This window comes from Pempheris klunzingeri, chromosome 1 (genome assembly GCF_042242105.1).
Source record: "Pempheris klunzingeri isolate RE-2024b chromosome 1, fPemKlu1.hap1, whole genome shotgun sequence".
Taxonomy (NCBI): domain Eukaryota; kingdom Metazoa; phylum Chordata; class Actinopteri; order Acropomatiformes; family Pempheridae; genus Pempheris; species Pempheris klunzingeri.
This window is the reverse complement of record NC_092012.1, coordinates 34,354,574-34,376,510: the sequence shown is the minus strand read 5'-3', so window position 1 is coordinate 34,376,510 and position 21,937 is coordinate 34,354,574. Positions and strand designations below refer to the sequence as shown.

The 21,937-nt window shown below is 44.6% G+C and overlaps 1 protein-coding gene across 1 annotated transcript in view; it reads right to left on the bottom strand.

The window, feature by feature from the left end:
* Positions 1 to 5,882: 5,882 nt before the first annotated feature.
* LOC139201710 (leucine-rich repeat-containing protein 49-like) overlaps positions 5,883 to 21,937 on the bottom strand; it is a 29,466-nt gene continuing 13,411 nt past the window's right edge. Inside the window, exons 6-13 of the mRNA XM_070831108.1 lie at positions 19,876 to 19,959; positions 18,429 to 18,604; positions 17,463 to 17,558; positions 11,118 to 11,352; positions 10,110 to 10,295; positions 9,731 to 9,840; positions 7,394 to 7,547; positions 5,883 to 6,721 (exon numbers count right to left, since the gene is read on the bottom strand). Coding sequence (XP_070687209.1) covers positions 6,506 to 6,721; positions 7,394 to 7,547; positions 9,731 to 9,840; positions 10,110 to 10,295; positions 11,118 to 11,352; positions 17,463 to 17,558; positions 18,429 to 18,604; positions 19,876 to 19,959 — 1,257 coding nt within the window. The 3' untranslated portion in view covers positions 5,883 to 6,505. The remainder of the gene's footprint in view (positions 6,722 to 7,393; positions 7,548 to 9,730; positions 9,841 to 10,109; positions 10,296 to 11,117; positions 11,353 to 17,462; positions 17,559 to 18,428; positions 18,605 to 19,875; positions 19,960 to 21,937) is intronic.

The following is a 21,937-nucleotide window of genomic DNA, read 5'->3' as shown; positions in this document are numbered from 1 at the left end:
AACTTCCCAGTGAGCAGCACCAGACTGTAAATGATACCTCAGCACTGATGGCTGCGTCTGTGCGCCATAAATATCCAACAATTGTCCACATCCTGACACTTTGTCATTTGCCACCACATCCCCTCGAGACACTGACTCAGGGAAAAAATAAAAGGCCTCTCCTCACTTGACCATGTGAGTTGACCTGTGTGACCTGTGGCTCCTAATGAGGGAGACCCCCTGCTGAAACGCTGCTGCTCCACTAGACAGCAGGTCTGAGGTCCGGTGAGGGAAGGGCTTTGACCCCTCACCCCAGAGCACATAACTCAGCCCTACTCTGCACCTCGTCTAATTTAGGTTCACTGATCCAGACGGGATGTCCTGCACACTCTGTGTCCAAACCGGGAGAGAAACACTCAGACTGATGGGAAACAGAGTTCATAAGATTCAAACATTACAATTACTATCATTATTACACTATAACAAAAACAACTTTTCATGCCGACCTACCTGCAGCTCACTGATGCGGGTCTGGTGAAGAACTTGCTGCTTCACTCTTCACTTTCTAACCGCACTGAAGCGCTCACAGATCCATGTCCAAGCGCAGGTATCCTCATGGTCGGAACATTAATCCAGGTGGGAAGGCAGCTCTCCCCTCCGGAGACTTTAAGCCATGTAAGTCAGTAAATGCGCGCCCAGAGCAGAGAGTCAGATCCTGGCGCAGCAGACGGTCCGGACCATGGCGACTCCGGTGGTTCTGCTTTTACGCGCGGTGACACGGAGTGACAGAAAGCTGGAAACCGACGCGGCACTCAGAAAACTTCTTCTTCTGCGCCCCCTGCCGCAACAACCACTCTGTGTGTGAGTGTGTGTGTGTGTCATTAAAATATGTATGTCCTCTCCTTTCCGCACTCCGTGAGTGGCGCGCTCGGATGTGTTTGCTCTGCTCCTCTGAGCCTCCTCTTCCTCACTCCCACAGCTCCTTATTGGAGCCACAGGCAGGTAAATGTCCTCCCTCACCAAGTGAAGTGAAGCCAGAGCTCAAAGCTGCACCGAGCAGCTGCTGGTGGACACAAAGGGGACACAGAAGTGACTTTAACATGTCAAAAACCCAGAAATCCTGACTTCTGACATGGATTCAGTCATTTAAGGGTCCTGTTTTTCCACAAACGTCCTGTAATGCAGAAACAAAGGTGATTTGGCTGCTTGGTGTCACTGCTCTCAGCTGACTCCTCTGTTGGCTGATGGGTGAGTTACTGATCCCTTAAGAATGAAGCTGACATTTACACTGGTCCATAATCTACCACAGAGCACCTTCACCACTATTCATCCACTAATAAGTCACTTTAAAGGATCAGGGACATCATTGTTGCTACAGAAACTGTGCCTGCTGTGGTTCGTGTTAACAGGATGTTATGTTCACTGGTCTGTTGTATTTGTGTTGTTAGTGTCTATTGTTGTAACAGTGTTAATGCTGCACTCTTGGCCACGTCTCTCATGGAACAAAGACCTTTTACCCCCCCGCTAAAAGGCTAGAGAAAAATGAAACATGATTTGTGTGAATGCCTCCTAATTCATCATGTTAACTTTGAAATTGTATTCATGTTGTGGATTCTTTTTATTCCTAATGTGAGCACGCTTGTTATCATATGCTTACCATCTACAGCCTACAGCAGGATGGAGGCGCAAGATTTGTCTCCAGGCCAAACTTCACCCTGTAATAACTGTAAACTTGGTGTGCTGCTCTCTTCAGCGTGTTTGTTTAATGTGACAGAGCAACAGAGGGCCGTGCCTGGTTCAGTGGTTTACACCACACAGTGTGACATACAGCGAGCAGCTCATTACAGAACAGCCTTTGTGTGTTAACATGCCAACCAGCCTGACAATGGCTGCACTATACAGCCAAACATCATCTTTAAATACTGCTGAATCTACCAGTGAGTGTGTGTGTGTCTATGGATGTGTACCTACAAACACATCCGCTGCTGCTGGTGTGTACGTCAGTGTGTGAACCTGTGAGGCAGCTGCTGCCTCGTAGATATTGATGCTGCTCAGGAATTTGCCTTTAACTCCAGTGTTCCCAAACCTTTCACCGGCAAGCAAGCCTCTAATTACAGCATCGTTAATGAACTTACTGTTCCGGATGACCTATTGAAGGCCTCTGTGGACCAGATCTGGAGAGGGGAGTCGCTGTTGTTTGACATTGGACAGAACTATGCATTGACTTGCCAGTGGACGTGCTCTAGGCTGAGATAAAAACCTCTCTGTCCACACTTCAGCAGAGCAAAACATCACACAGCATCACTCCAGTCGTTCAAAATCAAATGACGGGTTAATATTATCTCACTTGTTTGCACTGAAGGTTTATTTGTTTAAAAAATACTTGAATAAACCAGCCAGACTTCAGCCCCGCTGACTAAACTAATGTCCTCTGACTCACTGTACAACATGTTTGGTTTGTTGTAGATTTATCAGATTTTCCGCTCCTTTGAGTGAAAATGTGATTTTGAACCTCCAAACAAATAGAAAGTGGTTTTAAATGAAGCTTATCTGTTGCAGTGCATGGCTAACACTCAACAAAGCACTTGGTTCATTCCAGGAGAAACTAATAGTTGGTCCTGTGAGGTGGAACGATTTGGCAGCCTGGTCTGCAGACGAGACAAAAGTTGTTCAGAGGGTCGAACACATCAACACTGCAGCCTCCAACCCGCCGCTTATCAGGTTTACAGCTCGTCACTGACCTGAACTATAACTGTGAACGTGATATTGCTCCACTGTCGTCTTTTGGTAAATTCATGTTAGTGCAATGATGCTGCCGTCGCTTCACTCACTCTTTTCACTCTAACCTCCTCTAAAGCTGGATGAAACCAGCTCTGGTAGGTTCTCTGGGGGTTCTCCACAAGGATTCTGGGAAATGTGGGTCACATCTAACTGGAATAATTACACAGAATTACTTGTGCATCCTATAGTCCCCTCACAGGCTTGCAGACAGACGAGCACAATTTGCCTTTTCAATACCTGAGCTCTTCCTGGCCGATCTCCACTGTGTGTTGGCAGAGCCGAAGATTTGTCACATCACTTTCATCTGTGACGAAAGAGTTCAGTTAACAAGTTAGATAAAAGCCATTTTAACGAACACAATAATTCAGATGAACTGAAGCAAAATGACAGGACGGCTCCATCCTACCTTCTATCAGCGGCTCAGCCTGCTGCTGCTGGTGGTGTAATGGTGTGGGGGATATCTTCTTGGCTCACTTAAGGCTCCTCAGTACCAGGCCAGCATCCTTTAAGCCCCACAGTCCACCTTGACTGATGCTGACCACGTCCGTGCAGTGTCTCCCACTCCTGCTCCTGCTCCTGGGGACCCACTGCCCTTCATGTTTTGGGTGTTTTCCTGCTCCAACACACCTGACTCCAATGAATGGGTCATTATCAGGCTTCTGCAGAGCTGGATGACAAGCTGATCATTTGAATCAGGTGTGCTGGAGCAGGGAAACATCTAAAGCACGGAGGGCGCTGGGCCCCCAGGAGCAGGAGTGGGACACGCTGCTTAATGGCTGCTTCCTGCCGGATGTCAAAAGGCTTAAATCATCTCAAGCTGGTTTCTTGAACATGCCAATGAGTTCACTGTACTCAGATGGCCTCCACATTCATCAGATCTTAATCCAACAGAGCACCTTTGGGACATGGTGGACCTGCAGCCACTGCGTAACACTATCATGTCAATATGGACTAAAATCTCTGAGGAATGTTTCCAGCACCTCGCTGACTCTAAGCCATGAAGATTTAAGGCAGCTCTGAAGGCAGAAGGGAGTCCAGCCTGGCACTGGCAAGGTGTACCTAATAAAGTGACCAGTATGTGTATTCACACACTGATGAACTACCTTTCTCTCCAAAATGCACACAGAATTAAACATTTAAATAGATCAGTTTGTCCGGTCAGTTACTATAAATGGTTAATATTACGTAACAGGATTAAAACTTCACAGGACACTTAAATATGCCAACGTCCAAACTAAAATGGCTTGATTTTAGAAAGCAGTGAAGACTGGAGGAGCTACTTAAAGCTGGCAATAGCTCAGAAAACAAAAACCTAGAACTAGTAGAAAACAGTAAACAGGGGCTGACACATTGGCTTGTATAAATAGTATCGTACTTTATGTTCATAAACTAATTGTCAACAGTATACTGAGGATTTTACTCTTCTAGCAGGGTGAGGCTGTGGATTCCTTCAGATCAGAAGTGTTTTCTCCCCCAAGCGTGGACATCAGGTCATCATCTTATCTGATTTTGAGGTTTCTTGTATGAAAAGCTGAAGTTTGGCTTGAAGGCAGCACAAGGGGGAAGCTCACAGACCGTAAATATACATCGTTCCTCATGCACTGACAGTCACCCGGGCCTGCAGCTCTGGCTTCACTCTCTGCCAAATATGGGGAAAAAATGTAAACATGAAACACGAATGCCAATAAGAAGAAATGTAAAGCACAAATGTTATTTATAGCAGATTGATTGTGGGTTATTACTCACCCAGACATATGGACTTCATGTAAATGGGCTCAGCCTTTTTTAACTGTGGGGCCTCAGGAATTCCTGCACTGTCTGGACTTCTAAAGGTTTTCCTGACGATTGGATGCTGTTCCTACTCTCCGTCTCTGCATGTGCATGCTGTCACCAGTCACAGAGTTCCTTCAGTCCGCTGGGACTAGACTTCTCTCACAGCATTGACAGTCAGAGTCCCATAAAATGACAAAATGTGTCAGCACACAGCAATGTTGTTTATCAGAGCTGCTCAAAATAAACTCGCTGTAGCTTTTTGATGTTTGCACCGAGAGGTTTCTCCTCAAAGCAGAAAATCATGTTTGTGTGAGATCTTCAGGGGACAGGTACCCCATAAAGCCACACAGGAAGCTGTCATACTTCATGTACATTTGTAGGTACATATTCAAGGTAGGCATTTGTCTGTGGCTGCTAATTCAAATGAACCATTATTGTGATATTTAGGGAGACAAAAAAAACCTAAGCTGGTGGGAGTTAAATAAATATGAGGGAAATCTAGGCCACAAAATCTTGAGAAGATTAAACAATTAAGTTCTAATGTTAACAACTCACACCCCAAGTATATGTGTTTACTGTGTGTGTGTGTGTGTGTGTTTTAGTACTGAGCTAAAGATGCTCTTTTACACAACTGTTTAAAAATCTGGTTTGGATTCAGTGATGATGAACATTCACAGAAAACAACAACCCGGCACTGAGAGGACGCTCATTTAACACACACTGTGATGCTCTTCTTCAAGTCAAATAGTCAACAGCGAGGCGGTGATCTCCAGTGGAGCACATGACACCGGACAGCAGTGCCTGTCATATCCTTGGTGTGTGTGTGTGTGTGGAGGTGTCACTCCATCCATCTGCAGTTCCTCCTCCAGGTCACTGCTTTTTTCCGCTTCCACGCCTGATTAAATAAGGGTTCAGAATGATTCGGTCTGAGTGAGGGGAGCAGGAACAGGTGGTGAGAAACGGGTGAAGCCTCAGCGCCTTCAGGGACATTCCAGTGTGAGCTCACACTACCCACAGGACCCTTCGTGGCTTCTGGACCTCCAAACACACACACACACACAAGCATGCACACACACACACAGCGTCTGCCTCATGGGGGGCCAGTGTGCTATGAGGTGTTGATAATTCAAGTGTAAACTGCCTGAGAGAGCAGCCAGAAGAGTGGAACTTGAGCACTAACATACTTTAGAGGTGCTCCCTGAGGCAGATTTGTGATATTGGACTACATAAATAAAACTGTCATGACTTGACTTGACATGAATTCTTCATTCTTCCGTAGACAGTTTTCTAGGAAAAAACAATCATGCCAACCATGTACCCACAGTGAGTGTTAATACAGAATCGTTTAATACTAAGTACAATACAGAAAATCAGTGGTAAACAAAGAAAAGTTATTGTCCGTGTTTGTGCCCGTCTTTTCAGGTCAGGCAGGAGAAGGTGAGAGATCGATGCATGAAACAAGATTTAAGACACAGAAAAATCATTCTCGTCTCGACAAAAGAGACACCGGTCATTTTCAGCTGATGACAGTCACGGTGAAGACGGGTCATTCAGAAGGCGTTTAAAGTGCAGACGATGCTCTGTAGGGACCACAGCGCACCGCGAGTCAGTGAGTGAGTCTCTTTAACTTTCTTCATGTATGTTACAGGTCCAAACAGTGAGTTTTCAGTGAAAATCTACATTCAATCAAGATGCATTTGTCGTGATAGTTTCTTCATATATCTTTAAAACAGCCTACATCCGTTTAAAGAGAGAGCTTCCCACACAGCAGGGAGACACACCCTGCAGTCCCCAAAGACTTGAATAACTGAGAGTCAGTGATAAGCTACTAGGTGATGATGTGTTATAGATGGAGTCTGAGATGAGGCCCTGGAGGTGCCCAGCAAAGCTATGTCCACGTGTGTGTGTGTGTGTGTGTGTGTGTGTGTGTGTGTGTGTGTGTGTGGGCTGAGGAGTGAACCTTTGGTCCCCGTCACTTGGTCTCAGAGAGCTTTGCAAGGCTGGCTTGGCGAAAGGCTGCTCGGTCCCTCATCTCCAGCACACAGTCCCTCACCATCTCTGCGAACATGGAGGGCCAGAGCTTGTGGAGAGCCTCACCCTTCAGATTGGTGTCTGACGCCCTTTGGACCAACTCCTGGAGGTACTGCTCTATCATGGCAGCGCGCTCCGATGACTCCACAGTGCCCTCCTGTGAGGAAACCAAGGCTGAATCAGTTGTGTTGATTCAGCTGTTATAAGTACATAACACACAGCCACGCAGACATCACTTGTTCATAGCATAAATTCACTGTTGTTATTTTTTGTCGTGGAATAGTATAAAAAGCTGAAATAGTACTGGCCTAATGCATTCATCGAATTAAAAGTTGTACTTGGATGTGTCCAGCTCTCCACCAAAAACACATTGAGGCCGTAGTAGCTCAGCTATGCTGTGATACTATACTGTGTTCAATTCTTGGTATTGTAAGTTAATGGAATTTTTTTTTATTAACATAAAACTAGAATTACTAATCACAGTTGACATCCGTGTGCGTCCAGACAGACACGAGATTAAAGTCACTCACTATCCAACCAAGTGTGAAATATGGTCACCACCTCCTCTTCTGTTTCGGTGTTCAATAACGGCTGGAAACGTTTTTTAGCTGTTAAACGTGTTTTGTGAGGTCACAGTGATCTTTAACCTTTGACCACTAAAATCTAATCAGCTCGTCTGTGAGGCCACGTGGATGTTTGTGCCAAAACAGAAGAAATTCCATGGCGGTGCTCCTGAGATATTATGTTCATGAGAATGAGACCAACCAGAGAATGTAATGCTTTCAGCCACAGCTGTCGCCTGCGTGGGTGCATGAAAACCAGCACTGACCTCAGGGCTCTCTGCACTGCAGTCTCTGCTCGGGTAGTTGAACAGCGCTCTGCTCAGGCCTTCTCCCAGGAGCTTCCCGTTGTCTCGCAGCTCCTCTGGACTCAGCCCCGCCCGCCGGCCACGTCCCTCCAACAGGAACTGCAGCTGGCGCTTCCTTCAGAGGGAAGACAGACAGAGCGGGTTAGACACAGAGCGAAGACACCAGTGGCAGAAAGCTGTCCTCTGATTCCCATCCAACAACAGCCAGTGTATCGAGGAATACATATGAATGCATACTGGCGCTTTAAGTTCACTCTTATCTCTCAGCAGCAGGATGTGGACACGTATAAGAGCGGCAAAGGACTTAAAAAGTGATAAAGTAAACAACATCAAACGTTGCTGTCTGTCAGTATGAAATCTGATGTGATACACCACTGCACCGACATGTTCTACCGGCCGGTGCCAGGATGCTGAAATCGTCTTTTCAGAGGAGGCTGGAGGCAAATATTCCATACAAGAGAAGATAGTCTGCAAAGTGTGTGAGCGTGCATTCATGTGTGTGTCTGTGTGCCAGTCACACATCAGGCTGTGTGTGTGTGTGTGTGTGTGTGTGTGTGTGTGTGTGTGTGTGTGTGTGTGTTACTCAGGAACAAAATAAGTGTTGTGTACAAGTTCTATTTGTTAACATTTGTGCAATTGAGTGTAAACATCCCGGCAGTCTGATCAGATTGTAAGAGTCCAACTCAAATGGTTCATGTGCAAACGATAGCTAAGAATTCACTTTTCCATTTTGTGTTTGAGCCAAAAGTTAACACGATACTTTGGCTGCTGAATGAGATCCAATGAAATCTATTTATAGGTCTTGTGCAATACGGTTGTGTTTTGTAAGATACAAGGTTTTCATGCAACTATAGCATTAAAGGGATAGTTTGAGTTTTTCTGAAGTAGTGCTGTGTGAGGTGGAGCCTCCTAAAAATGCTCTCTTCAAACCCACCAGGCTCCATTGACAAAAACAGTCATTTTACCTAAAAGAACACAGGAGTTGCTGGTCTACCGCTGCCTCAGTCATTGTGTGACTTTGGTGTTTTAAATGGTTCGTTTGGTTAGTTCATAGTTCATAAAATTACTGTTTTGAAGAGAGCATGAAGCAATACAGTGATTCAGTCCCCCGTCAGAAAGGCTGTCTGACAGCGATGTGAGAGGTGAAAACACTCTAAATACATCGTAAACTTAAACTGATTTTCTTTTTCTGGTGTCTAAAATCCGTTTTAATGTACATCGCTTAGCGTCTGTGTCGGGACTCCTGCCGGCTTCTCCAAACTGGAGGCGTGCCAACCTCCATCTACTGTAGGAAATACACTGATTATAGAGAGGGACCTCAGGCAACCACACTTAAAAACATCTGAACTATCCTTTTAAGCATTATAGTGGGTGAGTTCGCTTCCACGGTAAACAGTAACAGCGTCCTCATCAGCTCAGCTGTGATGTCGCTAGCTCAGTGGTGCTAGGTGAGCGAGCAGTATCAAACTGGAAAATTTGCTGGAATATTATTGTTGTTGTTTACATCCAGCGGTGTGAGCAGCACAAGCCTCTCATCCCTGAGTAGATGTGTGGTGATGAAATATGAAACTGCTAATTTCCCTAATTATGTCCATCAAAATGGAAGTTATTTAGAGAACTACAGCGGGGTCAGAAAGTCTGAGAACACACTGAAAATCAGTTCAGTACTAGGAATAGTGCAGAATCTTCATTTTAAATGTTATAACGCTAGTGTTTTAAAAGTGTCCTCAAACTCTCTGATTATTTCCTGGTTTATGTGAAGATATTGGAGATCTTCAGACTTCTGGACCCCACTGGATGTGTGCTACAGATCTGGCGACTTTCCAGCCTTTAGAGAAACGGTAACACTGTGTGCAGCCTCACAATTTAGCCCTTAATGAAGCCACAAAGAGATATTCTTGTGCGTGACAAATTCAGCAGATTTTTGCTTCGCGAGGACATTTTTCTTTTACCAAGAGTGATAGTCCTAAAGAGCTTTTGGCTGAAGAGAGAGAGAGGAATGTTTGTGTCCAAGTGCCAAGTACCCACCCTTACCCTGAGACACATTCTCCTGGCTCCTCGGTGCCAGGCTCTGTCTCGCTGTCTCACACAAATGTGAACACGCACACACACAAACGTATACACGCTTCACACAGGCAAGCACATACATGTACTGCAGCCTACACACTCACAAGCTGTAACTCACATTCTTGGCATGTTAAAAAGAACAACATACACCGTCTTGGACACAGCGCACACCTCTTATTAAAATGTAGTTAATGTCATGTTGTGGTTAAGTGTCTGGCATCAAGTTCTCACCTGGACTCCTCTAGCAGCAGGAGGAGCCGGCAACGTGGAGTTTCGGTGGCTGCTATGTGACCCAGTGTTCCAAACACACGCTCTGCGGCGATCACATCATTCATGGTCACCTGAGGTGGACACACAAGCGAGAACTGACACACGACGCAGCCGACCAATCATCAATCAGTCATCAATCACCTTCTGCTGCATGTGTATCTCTACACCAACCACAGAGGTAAAGCTTCGCCATGGGTTGTGCAACTCTGTACTGTGTTTTATCTGAGTACATTTACCAGGTGCTGGTTGGGGTGAGACATCAAATAACAGCTGGCACAACATAAACAAGACATATGTTTATGTCTTACGAAGGCACCACCCTCATACAGCTGGTCCTCACCTCCTGGCCATTGATCCGCTGCAGGTTGAAGTGGTGGAGGCGGTAGATGACGAAGGAGCGCCACAGAGCCAGACTGACCACCGGGTTTCCCTGTGGGTGGACGGTCAGCTGGTCCAGACGCCTCACCTGAGCCAGGGCCGCCAGCTGGGGCAGACGGCTGATGTTGGTTTCCAAGAAGATCAGGTGCTGCAGACAAAGCAACAAGCTGGTTTCAGAAATGGTGGAACTCTATAGCTGCTGTACATTTGCTCGTGACAGGGGTGGAGTTTTATTTCTGCTTTCAAGACACTGTAAAGTGATTTGGATGAAAATATCTCATATTAAAATGTATATTTAATGTAAAGAATATTATTTGACTGTGTGACAGTTGGCTACTGTCCAAGAAATGAACATTGACAGGCTGACCAGAAAAACTTAACTTACTAAACCAATGTTTTCTCTTTATTTTTCTGTTTGGAGGCAAGAAGAGTTCCCTGCCAACATACACACCCTTCTCTCTCTCTCTCCGTCCCCAGGGAGACCTAAGGCTGAAGTTGTTTGTATGAGGTACTGTAGGCACTAGATTTAGTCCCCATCATGACCATTGGCCACTGCATGAACTCTTTTGTTTCCCTTAGAAATCGGTGCTGTCTTCACCACAGCACTCTGACAGTTTAGTTATGATGACAAATTAGGTTGGGAGTAGCTGTGCCACAAATATTTCTACTGAGGAGAAATGGATGTTTTAGTGCGGGAGGCTCAGAATTACCACGACTGGAGATCCAGCACCTCCAGCATTGTGCAGAGGTCATGTGATGTGTGACTAGTTTGGAAAAGAAACTGTACATCGTAGTAGTCTAGTCCCAAAAAGGTTGCCTTTGAAATGGTTAAATGGATCAAACAGTAATGACGAACAAAGGCTGTTTGGCTATGACCGGGAAAAATGTGAACTCTATTTCTTTTTCTTCTTGAGGAATTAATGTGAACGTTACCCCATGGCTCATTGTGGTATGTGGATAGTGGCCTCACCGATAGATTGGGGAACTTGACCCTTATTCGCGGCAGTGTTGGTACAATGGCGTCAAAGTTGATGTAGCGGAAGGTTATTACAGTGACAGCACCAGCAGTTTGAACTCCCCAGCCCCTCTCCAGGGCCTCCAGGGCTCCGAGTCCGAACAAACGCAGGGTGTCTCCATCCAGCTCCGCCAGGTGACTGTCAGAGAGGGACAAGCTCTGAACGCTGCCGCTCCCTGCCTCCACCAGCCTGCGTAGCATCCACACACACACACACACACACACACACAGACAAAAACACTCTTTGTTAATCAGTCCAGAAATGCTGAATGCACAGAATGTGTTGCCATGTGAAACCTGAAGAATATCTATGAGCCAAACGTGCTTGCAGTGATTACATTTGTTTGAAAAATCAGGCGTTGCTCCGACAGAAGGAAAGAGCAGCGTCGCTACAGAACACTCAGTGGTCTAGTCAATGTCCTATTTGTCTTTCCTAATTGCTCTCCATTCTCCTATACGACAGCTGAAGTGCCCTCCCCTGATAAGAGAGTCGTGAGAGTGGAGAATCTGGGCGAGTCTCAAGGAGACATAATCTCCCTGCCTGAACCCATGTGCTCAGCCCTCTGGGTCTGCTGACACTCAGGGGACTTTTCAGCATAGCAGGGCATCAGATGGCCACTGGCTGCACGCTACTCAGCACTGATCATTTTGGGTTCAGCCCGCCAACAAACTAATCACCCCTATTCATATTTCACACCCTCTCAATCTCGTCGCAAACAGAAAGCCATGGTGATTAGAAGACTAATCCTTTGATTACTGAACTCTAATCCAAGATTCTTGTCGAGACTGATTTTTAAAGAGTGCGTGTTTGAGAAGTGAAGTTAGACTCAGGGGCGGAAAAAGAAAAGGAGATGGAAAAAGGGCAGCGGACATAGTGGAGACAGAGAGGTGCATGCATAGGGAAACAAAATGAAGCTGTACTGTAACTGAAGCTTCTCTGAAAAGGCCTCCTTTGTTGTGGGCACAGTGAGACTGATCCCCCAGAGGCGGCTCCTCTCCAACCAGAGAGACAGTTTCCTCTCCTAACTGAGCAGCAAAGAGAATTTGGAGAATTAAACTGGATTATCAAAGGCCATCTGCAGAATGACAGGTATTCTGCAGTTGATTGGCCAAACACATGAGGAGGGCCGTTTAAAGGAAAAACCCACTGATGGAGACACAGATCTGCTTCTGCACAAACTGATGTTGACAGAGTTTGACTGTAAGTTTTCTCTCATTAATGTATTTTTTGTCCTAGATCCAGATGCAGTAGTAACTTGTCCTAGAGTATTTCTAACAGTTAACCCAATCATATTGAAATCAGTTAGTTGGCGGTGATATACTGTCAATCAGAACTGCAACAATTATTTATACTTTACTTTTATATAGATATTTGATCTTCTATCACATAAGACAAAGAAAGTCATCACGAGTGAGAGACAAGGGAGGAGAAAAGTGAAGACAGTGATGGTTGTCAGAGGAGGAACGAGACTCCACACTGACATCAGGTTCTTGGTGAGTGATACTTTGGCCTCGAGTCACTTTAACTGATTTATTCTTGTGTAAAAGACGGGTGAACGGTCAGGTGCCTCAGGAGACGGCAAAGTGCAGGACCAGTTTAGACCACAGCTGTTGGGCCTGTGGGAAATGTTCTGTGTGTGTGTGTGTGTGTGTGCGTGTCTATGTAAGTACACTGTGTGACGTAAGTCGTCTTTGAGGCTGTAGTTCAGTCAGTTTTAATACATTCAGTTAGTCTTAAATGCCCTTTGGGAGAGCTACGGCCTCACACAAAGGCCACAGAACACAACACGTGGATTAACGCTGTAATAATGGGTAATACAGCATAAACCATCATCAAATCTGATAAACCAGTGACTGGTGAATATCACACTGTATTTCTATCCAGACACATCACGTTTACATGATTCCTCAATGCACCCTGTCTGAAAGCCATTCTTGATGTCATGGGGGTGAGCCATATTATTTCTTATTATCATTATTAATTCATTTATTTTAAGAGATATGGTGTGGCAGTCACACTCCGACCACCAACTCCGACTGCAAAATCCCCTGAAAGAATAGAAAGCTTTTCCCCCATTGAAACTATTGCCAGAACTCCCAGAGCTGACGTGGGCAATCTGACAGATGTGAAAAGGCCTTAAAATAAATGGATCCTTGCGATGAGTGCCACTAAGATGACTGTATTCTTCCAGATAATGAAGTGGGTAGTCAAACAGAAGGAGCTGTGACTAAGTAGGTTTAATATTTATAAGTAGTTAAGAAATGTTAAAGTTGCAAAGTCTCAGAGTCAAAAGTCAAAGACGACAGACACCAACATTCATGCTGCTTCGGGACTGTTTTTGAACCAAAAGCCAGACAGAGGTGTTGACACCACTGACAGGGTGTGGACATTGGGTTGCTTCTCCACTAAAGACTAATTCTATTAAAGTGGAAGGACGGTGACCCAGGCTGCTTCTCTGGGGATTCAGATGGACTTACTGAACAAGGAACAGCAGCCTGCCTGTTAAAGGACTGTGATAAGGGGCCTGGAGGACCACATGTTACATGTTTGATCATGTAGTAAATAGTAACTTATTACATTTAAGGCTTGTTAATGTAATGCAACCCTTCTCCCCTTTCTTTTCTCGCTCTGCGTGGCCTGTAGGAACACTTATTCTCTGATGACTTTTTATGTCTCAGGAAGTTGCTTCCTCTTGAGAAGGCTTGTATAAAGATGCATACAGAGAGGAAAAACTGTCAATAGAAACTCTTAGAAACAAAAAATAAAGTCCAAATACGTCCTGTTGCGAGCACAGAAACATGGGACTTGGCCAGCAAAAGACGGGGCGGCTCCAGACACTGAAAGGCAGTTTAATCGTGGGGATACGCCACGCCTCCGAGATGTAGGATCGCCAAAGGCAGTAAATCAGGAGGAGTGGGAGATGGAGCGTAACATGTAGATAAGTCACATAAAGAATGAGAACAACTTCTGTGCACCTGGAAGTGAGCCACTAACACACACACTGCACTGCGCCACGTTTTGTTCCCCCATAACCACAGCTGAAAGGCTGCCAGGTGGCCCCGAATCCCCTTCTGACATGAACCCAGCGACTAACACCGGGGAGAAGAAGAAGAAGAAGAAGAGAACAAGGCGAGGAAGACTGAATAAAGAATCTGTCTCAGTTACATAGATCCTGCTCTGGTCTATTAGACTCTGGATCTAATTCAATTAGGCCCATCTCACTTAATCCTGCAGGAGTTTTAAAAGGAACATCAGTCATCTCTCAGCAATTTAATCCCCCCAAAGACATGTTTGTAAGATACACATGTCTCCAATTCACTACAGACTGGGTGGTGGTGACGCTGCGTATGAAACATCACTCTCTGAGCTGTCATTTCAAAAGAGCATTATCACCATTAAAAAGTGAAAACGAGTGGTTAAAGTGTCTCTGCGGTGCAGCTGGGAGGCTCACTGGGTGCTGCGGACCGTTGTGTTTCTACACACTTTCCATGTGGTGCTTCGGGATTTCAGGTTTCATTTCGTTAGTTTCTTTCTCACCATTGTGAAGATGACACATTGATCTATGTGCCTCAAAGACCACCTGTTCAGGAGCTCAGCACGACTCTTAATGAAACGAATGTATGAATATCACAAAGGCCTTTCCATCCAAAGGAACACTCCCTCCTCTCAAAGCGCTCACACTGGAACAAGCAGTGACAGTAACAGGGACACCATCGTGTTTAATGTGCTTTCAACATCCACTTCAACCTCGTTCTGATTTCTTACCAAACTTTAGCTGCTAATGACAACCAGAGACACGCCATCTTCATCATCATCTTCATCGTATCAATCTCACTTAAGTGTATTCTGAAGCAGTCTTTTTTTACCTGCTTTGTGATACATAACATTGATTAGTGGAAAATGTGTTTCTCTCTCAGTCTCTGAACAGTGGGGGCATCTTTGGCAACAATGCAAACAATTGCAGAGACAAACATGTTGTATTGAAGATAACATAGATCCCCACAGCAGATCCCTTCATAAGAAAAAGGTTCATTTGTGTCAAATAAAATCAGTTTTCCTTCTCAAATCGATCTTCATTTGAATGATCCCATAACGATTCATAAAATCTTGAGATCAATCTTTTAATATACATTTAATAAATAAAGCTTTAACCCTGTTGGTCTCACTTTACAATCCCTCAATAGATCAATCAGTCAATTAAATCAGGTGACCGACAGGCTGACAATATGACAAACTTAGACTATGATAATAATCAATAAGATATATAGAAGAGAGGATTTTACAACATAAACACAATAAAATAGTGAATAAAATAACCAATATATCGAATAAGAATGTTCATAAGCAGTTTTCTTGCAGTTTATACCAAAATCTACCAAAAAAAACTGAACTGAACACATTTTTTCTCCAATAGTCAGAAACATTGTTCTAATTAAAGATGTGTTCAAGTTGTCTCTCACACACATGCACACACACGCTGCCCAGACTGCCCCCTGAGCAGATCCAGATGTGTGGATGTGCCAGGTCCAGACCCTGACCTAAATGAGAAACCAAGAACCTGTCCTGGAGTAGCAGGATTATGGATGAGCTCTAATAAACCATGCAGCGTCTCGTCAGGGTGCAAGAGAATAAACCTCCTCCTGCTGTTTGGATTTCCTGGGAATTCACACCCCCGAGGACCCGATAGTCCGTGACGTCATGCACCAGTGAGGCAAGAGTGTTGATTCACAGGCCTCAAAAACAGTTCATCCATCATCTGCCGCTTCACGCTCTACACTGTGGAGGACGCTTTAATTTTTTTCAGCATCTAGTACTTCAGCAGCTATCCGAGGTCATCTGGGCTCCACTGTGCAGGCATTATAACTCTTCAATAAACCCACACACCAAACGACGTTTAAACTTCCCGCCTACTAAAGATGCACACAGGTACTTTGAGGATTCTCCCCTTTCACCCTCGAGCCACATATGTTGTTTCTCTGTCATGTTACTGGTGGTTTCAGGGTTGGTAAAGTTGTTGTTTTGTCATTCAGTGCAAGCAAAACGTCCACCTCAGAAGAGAGTGGCAGACTGAATGGAGTGAGTCCTGTTCGTCACCACAACCTGTTAAACCACATGACTGCAGCTATAATGGATCCTGTAAAGGAGAGCCATGGCTTTTGAGGGATTGCGCTTCGGGGCCATTTTCATATCCTGCAGCAGGAAGGAAAACGTTGCTTTGAAACATGTAATAATAGCCCTTGACACAGCCCCCACTTTTATCTCAGCCTCCCCCTCATAACTCATCCAGACCTGCACCTCAATCTGTGTAGGAGAGCATATGAGAGCAGCACGGTCTGTTGATTTAGAGCACGTCCAGCATCATGTCATAAACAGTGGAAGAAGAAAACTGTCCTCAGACATCTTAGACATGCAGGCACTGATTTTACCAGAGAGCTCACAGATCCCCCCTCCCACCCCCTCAGAGTAAGTAAAGGGGTCACTAAAGAATATTTCAGGAAGGGGTTGATGCACCAGCTGCTGCAGGGACCAAATCAGGACGGTCTCTCTGCACGTGTGTGTGTATGTGAGAGTGTCTGTCTGTCTGTCTGTCTGTCTGTACACCCTTTTTTAGTGTTACTTCATGTAAAATCGCCTTAGGGGAAATTCCATTCTTCTGATACAACAGAGGAGTTACAATGGTGGATATCTCAATCTGTTATCTGTTAAATGCTACGAGGGAAGAAGTTTATGCAATCTGTCTGAACTGGTCCTTTACTTAATCATCACTTTGGGTCTCACAAAGTTACTGATCAGTGTCAATGATGTCACTAATCTATTGACCAGGGGACCAATAATAAAATGTCCAGGTAATGTGACATGGTGATTCTGAATCAATAGATTATTTCAACACTTGGACAAACAGGATAAACGTCTTTATACAGGCTTTTAGGTCTTTAGAGTCACTGCCTCACATTACATGGAAGCTGTTGAAATAAAAGATGCATTTTCAATAAAAGTGTTTACAAATAATTAGTACAAAAATCCTATCTGCCCTGGGTAGTAATCATTTCTGGTATTGATCTGGAGTCACTGGGTTGCATTACATGGAAGCTGTTGAAAAATTATATCTTTTTAAATGATTATGTAAAACAAATTAATGACACAACAGCGATCAAGATAAGTGTTACAAGAAATCAATAATATATTTTTTTACTTTACAACAGGACGAATATACTGTGTGGCAGACTATTTTTAACACACACACACACACACACACACACACACACACACACACACACACACACACACGTTTGTCTTACTTTGGATCTCGTGGGCTGTTTGGACGGCTGTTGGTGCGGAGTCTGTTCTCCGTTCCCCCTGACGGTCGCTCTGGTCCTGAACCCGGGCTTACCCGTCTGATGACAGACAAAAAACACACAGAAGGTGGAGTTACTGCCTGAACGTCAACCAGTCAAGTTGGATTAGAGTCACCAACTCAGTATCCTAAAATGACCTTTGACCTTTTGGATGTAAAATGTCATAATCTTATCCTATTAGACTTAGATTTGTTTGACATGTTGACATAATTAGCGTCTGAGTTCTTGAGTTATGGCTAAAAAGGTCACAGTGACATTTGAACACCAAAAGCCTTCCTGAGATATCTCATTCAGTAGAATGGGACAGATGGACGTATGGATAACCATAATACCTCCATCCACATCTGCGGAGGGATAATAAAACTCATCATCAGAGCAAACACTTCTAGCAGAACCCTCCCAGATGAAGGAGTCAGGTTCAGATTAGAGAGGTTTACAGTCCAAATCAAGTTTGACTTCAGATGAATCACAAACATAAGAAGGAATTTCACAGACTCTCTGCTTACTAATTACAAACACACAGAACAGGATTAGAGACAACTGCATCATTCAAGAACAGCAATTATTAAGTTTATCATGCAAAAAAAATGAGATAACAACTGTGAGCACCTGGTGTTCCTTCTTTCTTTTTGCCTGTGTGAACCACAACATTTGAATTTAGGTTAATAATAGGTTAGGTCTAATGTTCCTGTGTACAATGTGGACACTAAACACACCTAGTGCAGTTTTTCAGATATTTGGGATCATTAAAAAGCCAGTAGGATTTATCATCTGGGGGCCATGAATGACTGTTGCACTACTGGAACCACAAGTCACACAAAGCACAAGTATCTCACCAGCCAGTGACTCTCTTAGCTCTACAGATGAGCCCTAAAAGGTGACCTCGTGTTCTGCCGACGTGGGCCGTACCTGGGTTCATCTGGAGAAGGCTCCTGAGCCAGGCCATTGGTCTGGGCGGGGCTGTGGGCGGGGCTGTTCTCTGGACTAACGTCTTCTTTAGCACCGTTGGTTGGTGGCAGCTCCAGGCAGGCCCTGACGCCCTCCCACTGCTGCGCTGCATTACGGATAGCCAGACGCCGCTTCTCCTTCGTTACCACACACACAAACAGAGGACAGAGACGGTTTCAAGTGACAGCTCTCTGGAGCAGCACACAGGGGGCGTACATCGAGCTAATGGAAGCGCTCTGTCTAACTTGATATAATCAGAGGCAAACTTAGATCTGAAACTGTAACCGTGCGTGTCGGTCCAGTTAATTTGTGTGTGTTGGTCCAGTTAATTTGCTTCTGTCACTGCAGCATTCTGATTTAAGTGCATCCGGCACTTCTCTGCAAGAGAGGAGATTTCTGCTCCTGTGCTGTGTCTCACTTGTTCTTCCCTGGCCAAGCTGGAGTTTCGATATGCTCAGTTATGGAATGTGCCACTCCCCGATGCAGGGGTGAGTCAGTATCAATTCACCGTGAATCCTTCACCCTCACGAACTCCTGGCTGCTGCATTCAATATAACATTTTCTCAACGCCGGGGATTAGCAGGAGTTAGGTTACTGAGAGACAATGTGTTCTGCACAGAGACCATCTCTCAGCAAGAGTCACCACTGCAGCGCAGACACAGCAGGAGCACATCGATATACACTTTCTCTCTCTCTCACACACACACACACACACACACACACTGAAAAACAGATTCCCCTGTAAGACCATTTCAAGGAATAAAGTCTGATTCACATGCAGTACCAAAGGGCACTTGCTGTGGTGTAGTACTGGTGTGGATACATTTGAAAAGTCCATGTAAGCATCCAAAAAGAGTTTTTATTGGTCTACTAAGCTATAAATAAACACTCACATGACGCATACGTTAGATGAGACGTAAAGGGAAGGAGAAAAGGTGGAGAAACCTTGCAGCATATCCTGAGCATGACCTAAATATATTGGAGCTTTTAATCGTCAAATATGTTTTGATGGGTAAGCTGATTAAAATGGAAAGAGGCCAAAGAGGGTGGTTATTGTCCAAATACACTTTAACCTGGATCCTGTAATTATAACGACCTGATGTGGGTTAATACTGTGTATAAGGTGGAACATTCAGCTGATGGATGATATACTGTTTATCACATCATATCAGGAATATAGACTGTGGTGGATTTAGAGCACTACAGTATGCAGCACTGTGAGCCCTTGTAGCTGATGATCTTCTACCTAACAAGAAAAACTGACCATACAACACCCAGCGTGTGAACCAGAGTGCTCAGAGGACACTTGTTAGTCTAGACGCAGGCCGTCATTATGTACTGCCTGTATGATTAAGCACTAAATCCAGGCAGACAAAGACAACAGGAGCAAATCAAATCAAAGTTGTACCTTATGAATGGTCTGCTTGTGACTCTCCCTCTTCTTCTCCTCCTCTTTTCGAGCCTGTACACCAGCCATGCGCCGATCCTCGTCCTGAAAAAGATAGCTTGTGCAATCAGAGTGCCGCTCCATTCATGAGTTCTGAATTATTCAAGAGAGAGGGGAAACACAAAAGACACCGGCAGAAAGACAGCTCTCTACGCCGGGACTGGACCACTGTGGAGGATGGCGGGGACTCTCACACCAGCCGGCTGCATCACCGGATTATCTGTCTGATTTTCAGTCTCGGATCAACTGAGCCCAGCTGTTGGGGAAAGCCAAAACTCCCAGAATGCAATGCTGCCAACACACTGTGCATGTGCCAGCCGGGAGCTGGGGGATATTCAGTTGTGTGTGACGCTGCCTCACTCTGATCAATAGAGGCAGAAAGCTAGCGTCACTGGTGTGAAGGCACAGACGTCAGTGGACACAGATCAGGACTCCCGGCCTATACGTCGCTGCTTTAAATTAATTCTGAGACCAACAGCGTCTTATGGGAAAAATGGCCAAAAGTGCATTAGCTATTCTGTGATATTCAATATCGTTATTGATTGTTTTTAGCTATATCAATGTCTTTATTTGGGCAGCAGCCACATCGTCTATCAGGTTGATTATTCAGTCAACTGCAATGTTTCCAGTTTAATCACATTTTAAAACATTTAGTTTAGTTATTTCCTGCAAATGTTCCCACACACACATAATAGCTGTCTGTATTTATAGGTAAATATTACAATCAGAACGGGATCAAACGTTTAATTAGTCAATAAAATATAATGACTCGTGGCCAAATGATAATATCTTTAGTCAGAGACAGCTCCAGCCTTCTGTCTGTTATTTAGTTTTTTTAAATAATCCCAACAGTTCTGGCACATTTATCCCCACAGGAAACAGAGAAGCAGCATTTATTAATTTAGCCCCAAGCAGAACAGTAGTACTGTATCTCCTCATTTGCAGTATAATGTAATAATCTGTCAGCAGTCAGGCATAGATTTCATCTCAGATAATCTGACTCCTACTGACAGCACAGTGCACTGGGGGCACGTTTATTTCCAAATCAGTCAGAGGAAAATCTAGATGTTCAGCGGCTACTACGAAGTTTGCCTCCAGCAGTATCATGACACTGTTTGAAAAGAAAGAAACTCCAGTGTCTAAGCTGATGTTGTTGTCAAATCAAAACTTTCCCAATAGTAAACTTTCTGGAGGTAAAGCCGAGTGCCTGTTTCTGATTGACAGCTGCAGACAGTAGTTAGTGGGAGGGGTTTAATGGGCCCTGGGGATCACGAAACCTGACAAACCTGTTAAGGACCACATCAACCTTAAAATTCAAGTGAAAACATGAAAATTGTTGAAAATGGAGGGTTTTTTTCAGCCTATCAGCAGTATGTTCTGAGGGCAAGGTGTGTGGTACTCACAGATTCCTTTAAAGTACATGCTCAGACCTGGGTGCTCCCTGCTTCACAGCCTCTAAAAGCAGGCTGATGTTTGACTGCAGCACATTGCTGGCATGCTATACAAACACAGTGACTTCATGGCCTATAATCATGAGAGTAATCATTGCTTTGTTAGACTGGATATACATTATGAGTATTATAAATGCTTAGCTTATAGTCCTGGCTCAGTCACTGATGCACATTGCCTCTGATACGTAGCTGAGAACATGATGAATGCTACACCAAAGTCAGAGAACAAAGCCTAATGGGCAAGGCATCGTCAGGACATACAGGAGCTTGGAGATGGCCCATTGACAGTGAATGGGAGGCCACCCATGTGGGTGCATCGTAAGTTTGTTTTCAACAGTGAAGTCATCAAGTTTATCATTAATCAAGTTCATGTCAAGTCAAGCTCAAGAATTAACATGTACAGTACCACCAAGAACATACGCTCAGCTAGATAAAGGTTTGGGCCACTAGCTCAACATGGATGTCTGATGGAAACATGACATCCTGCACAATTGTGAGCTGTCACGTGGCTTTACGTTTGTCAAAACCATCCTCTGTGCTGTTTAATATGTTTGATAATCGAAATATGGTAT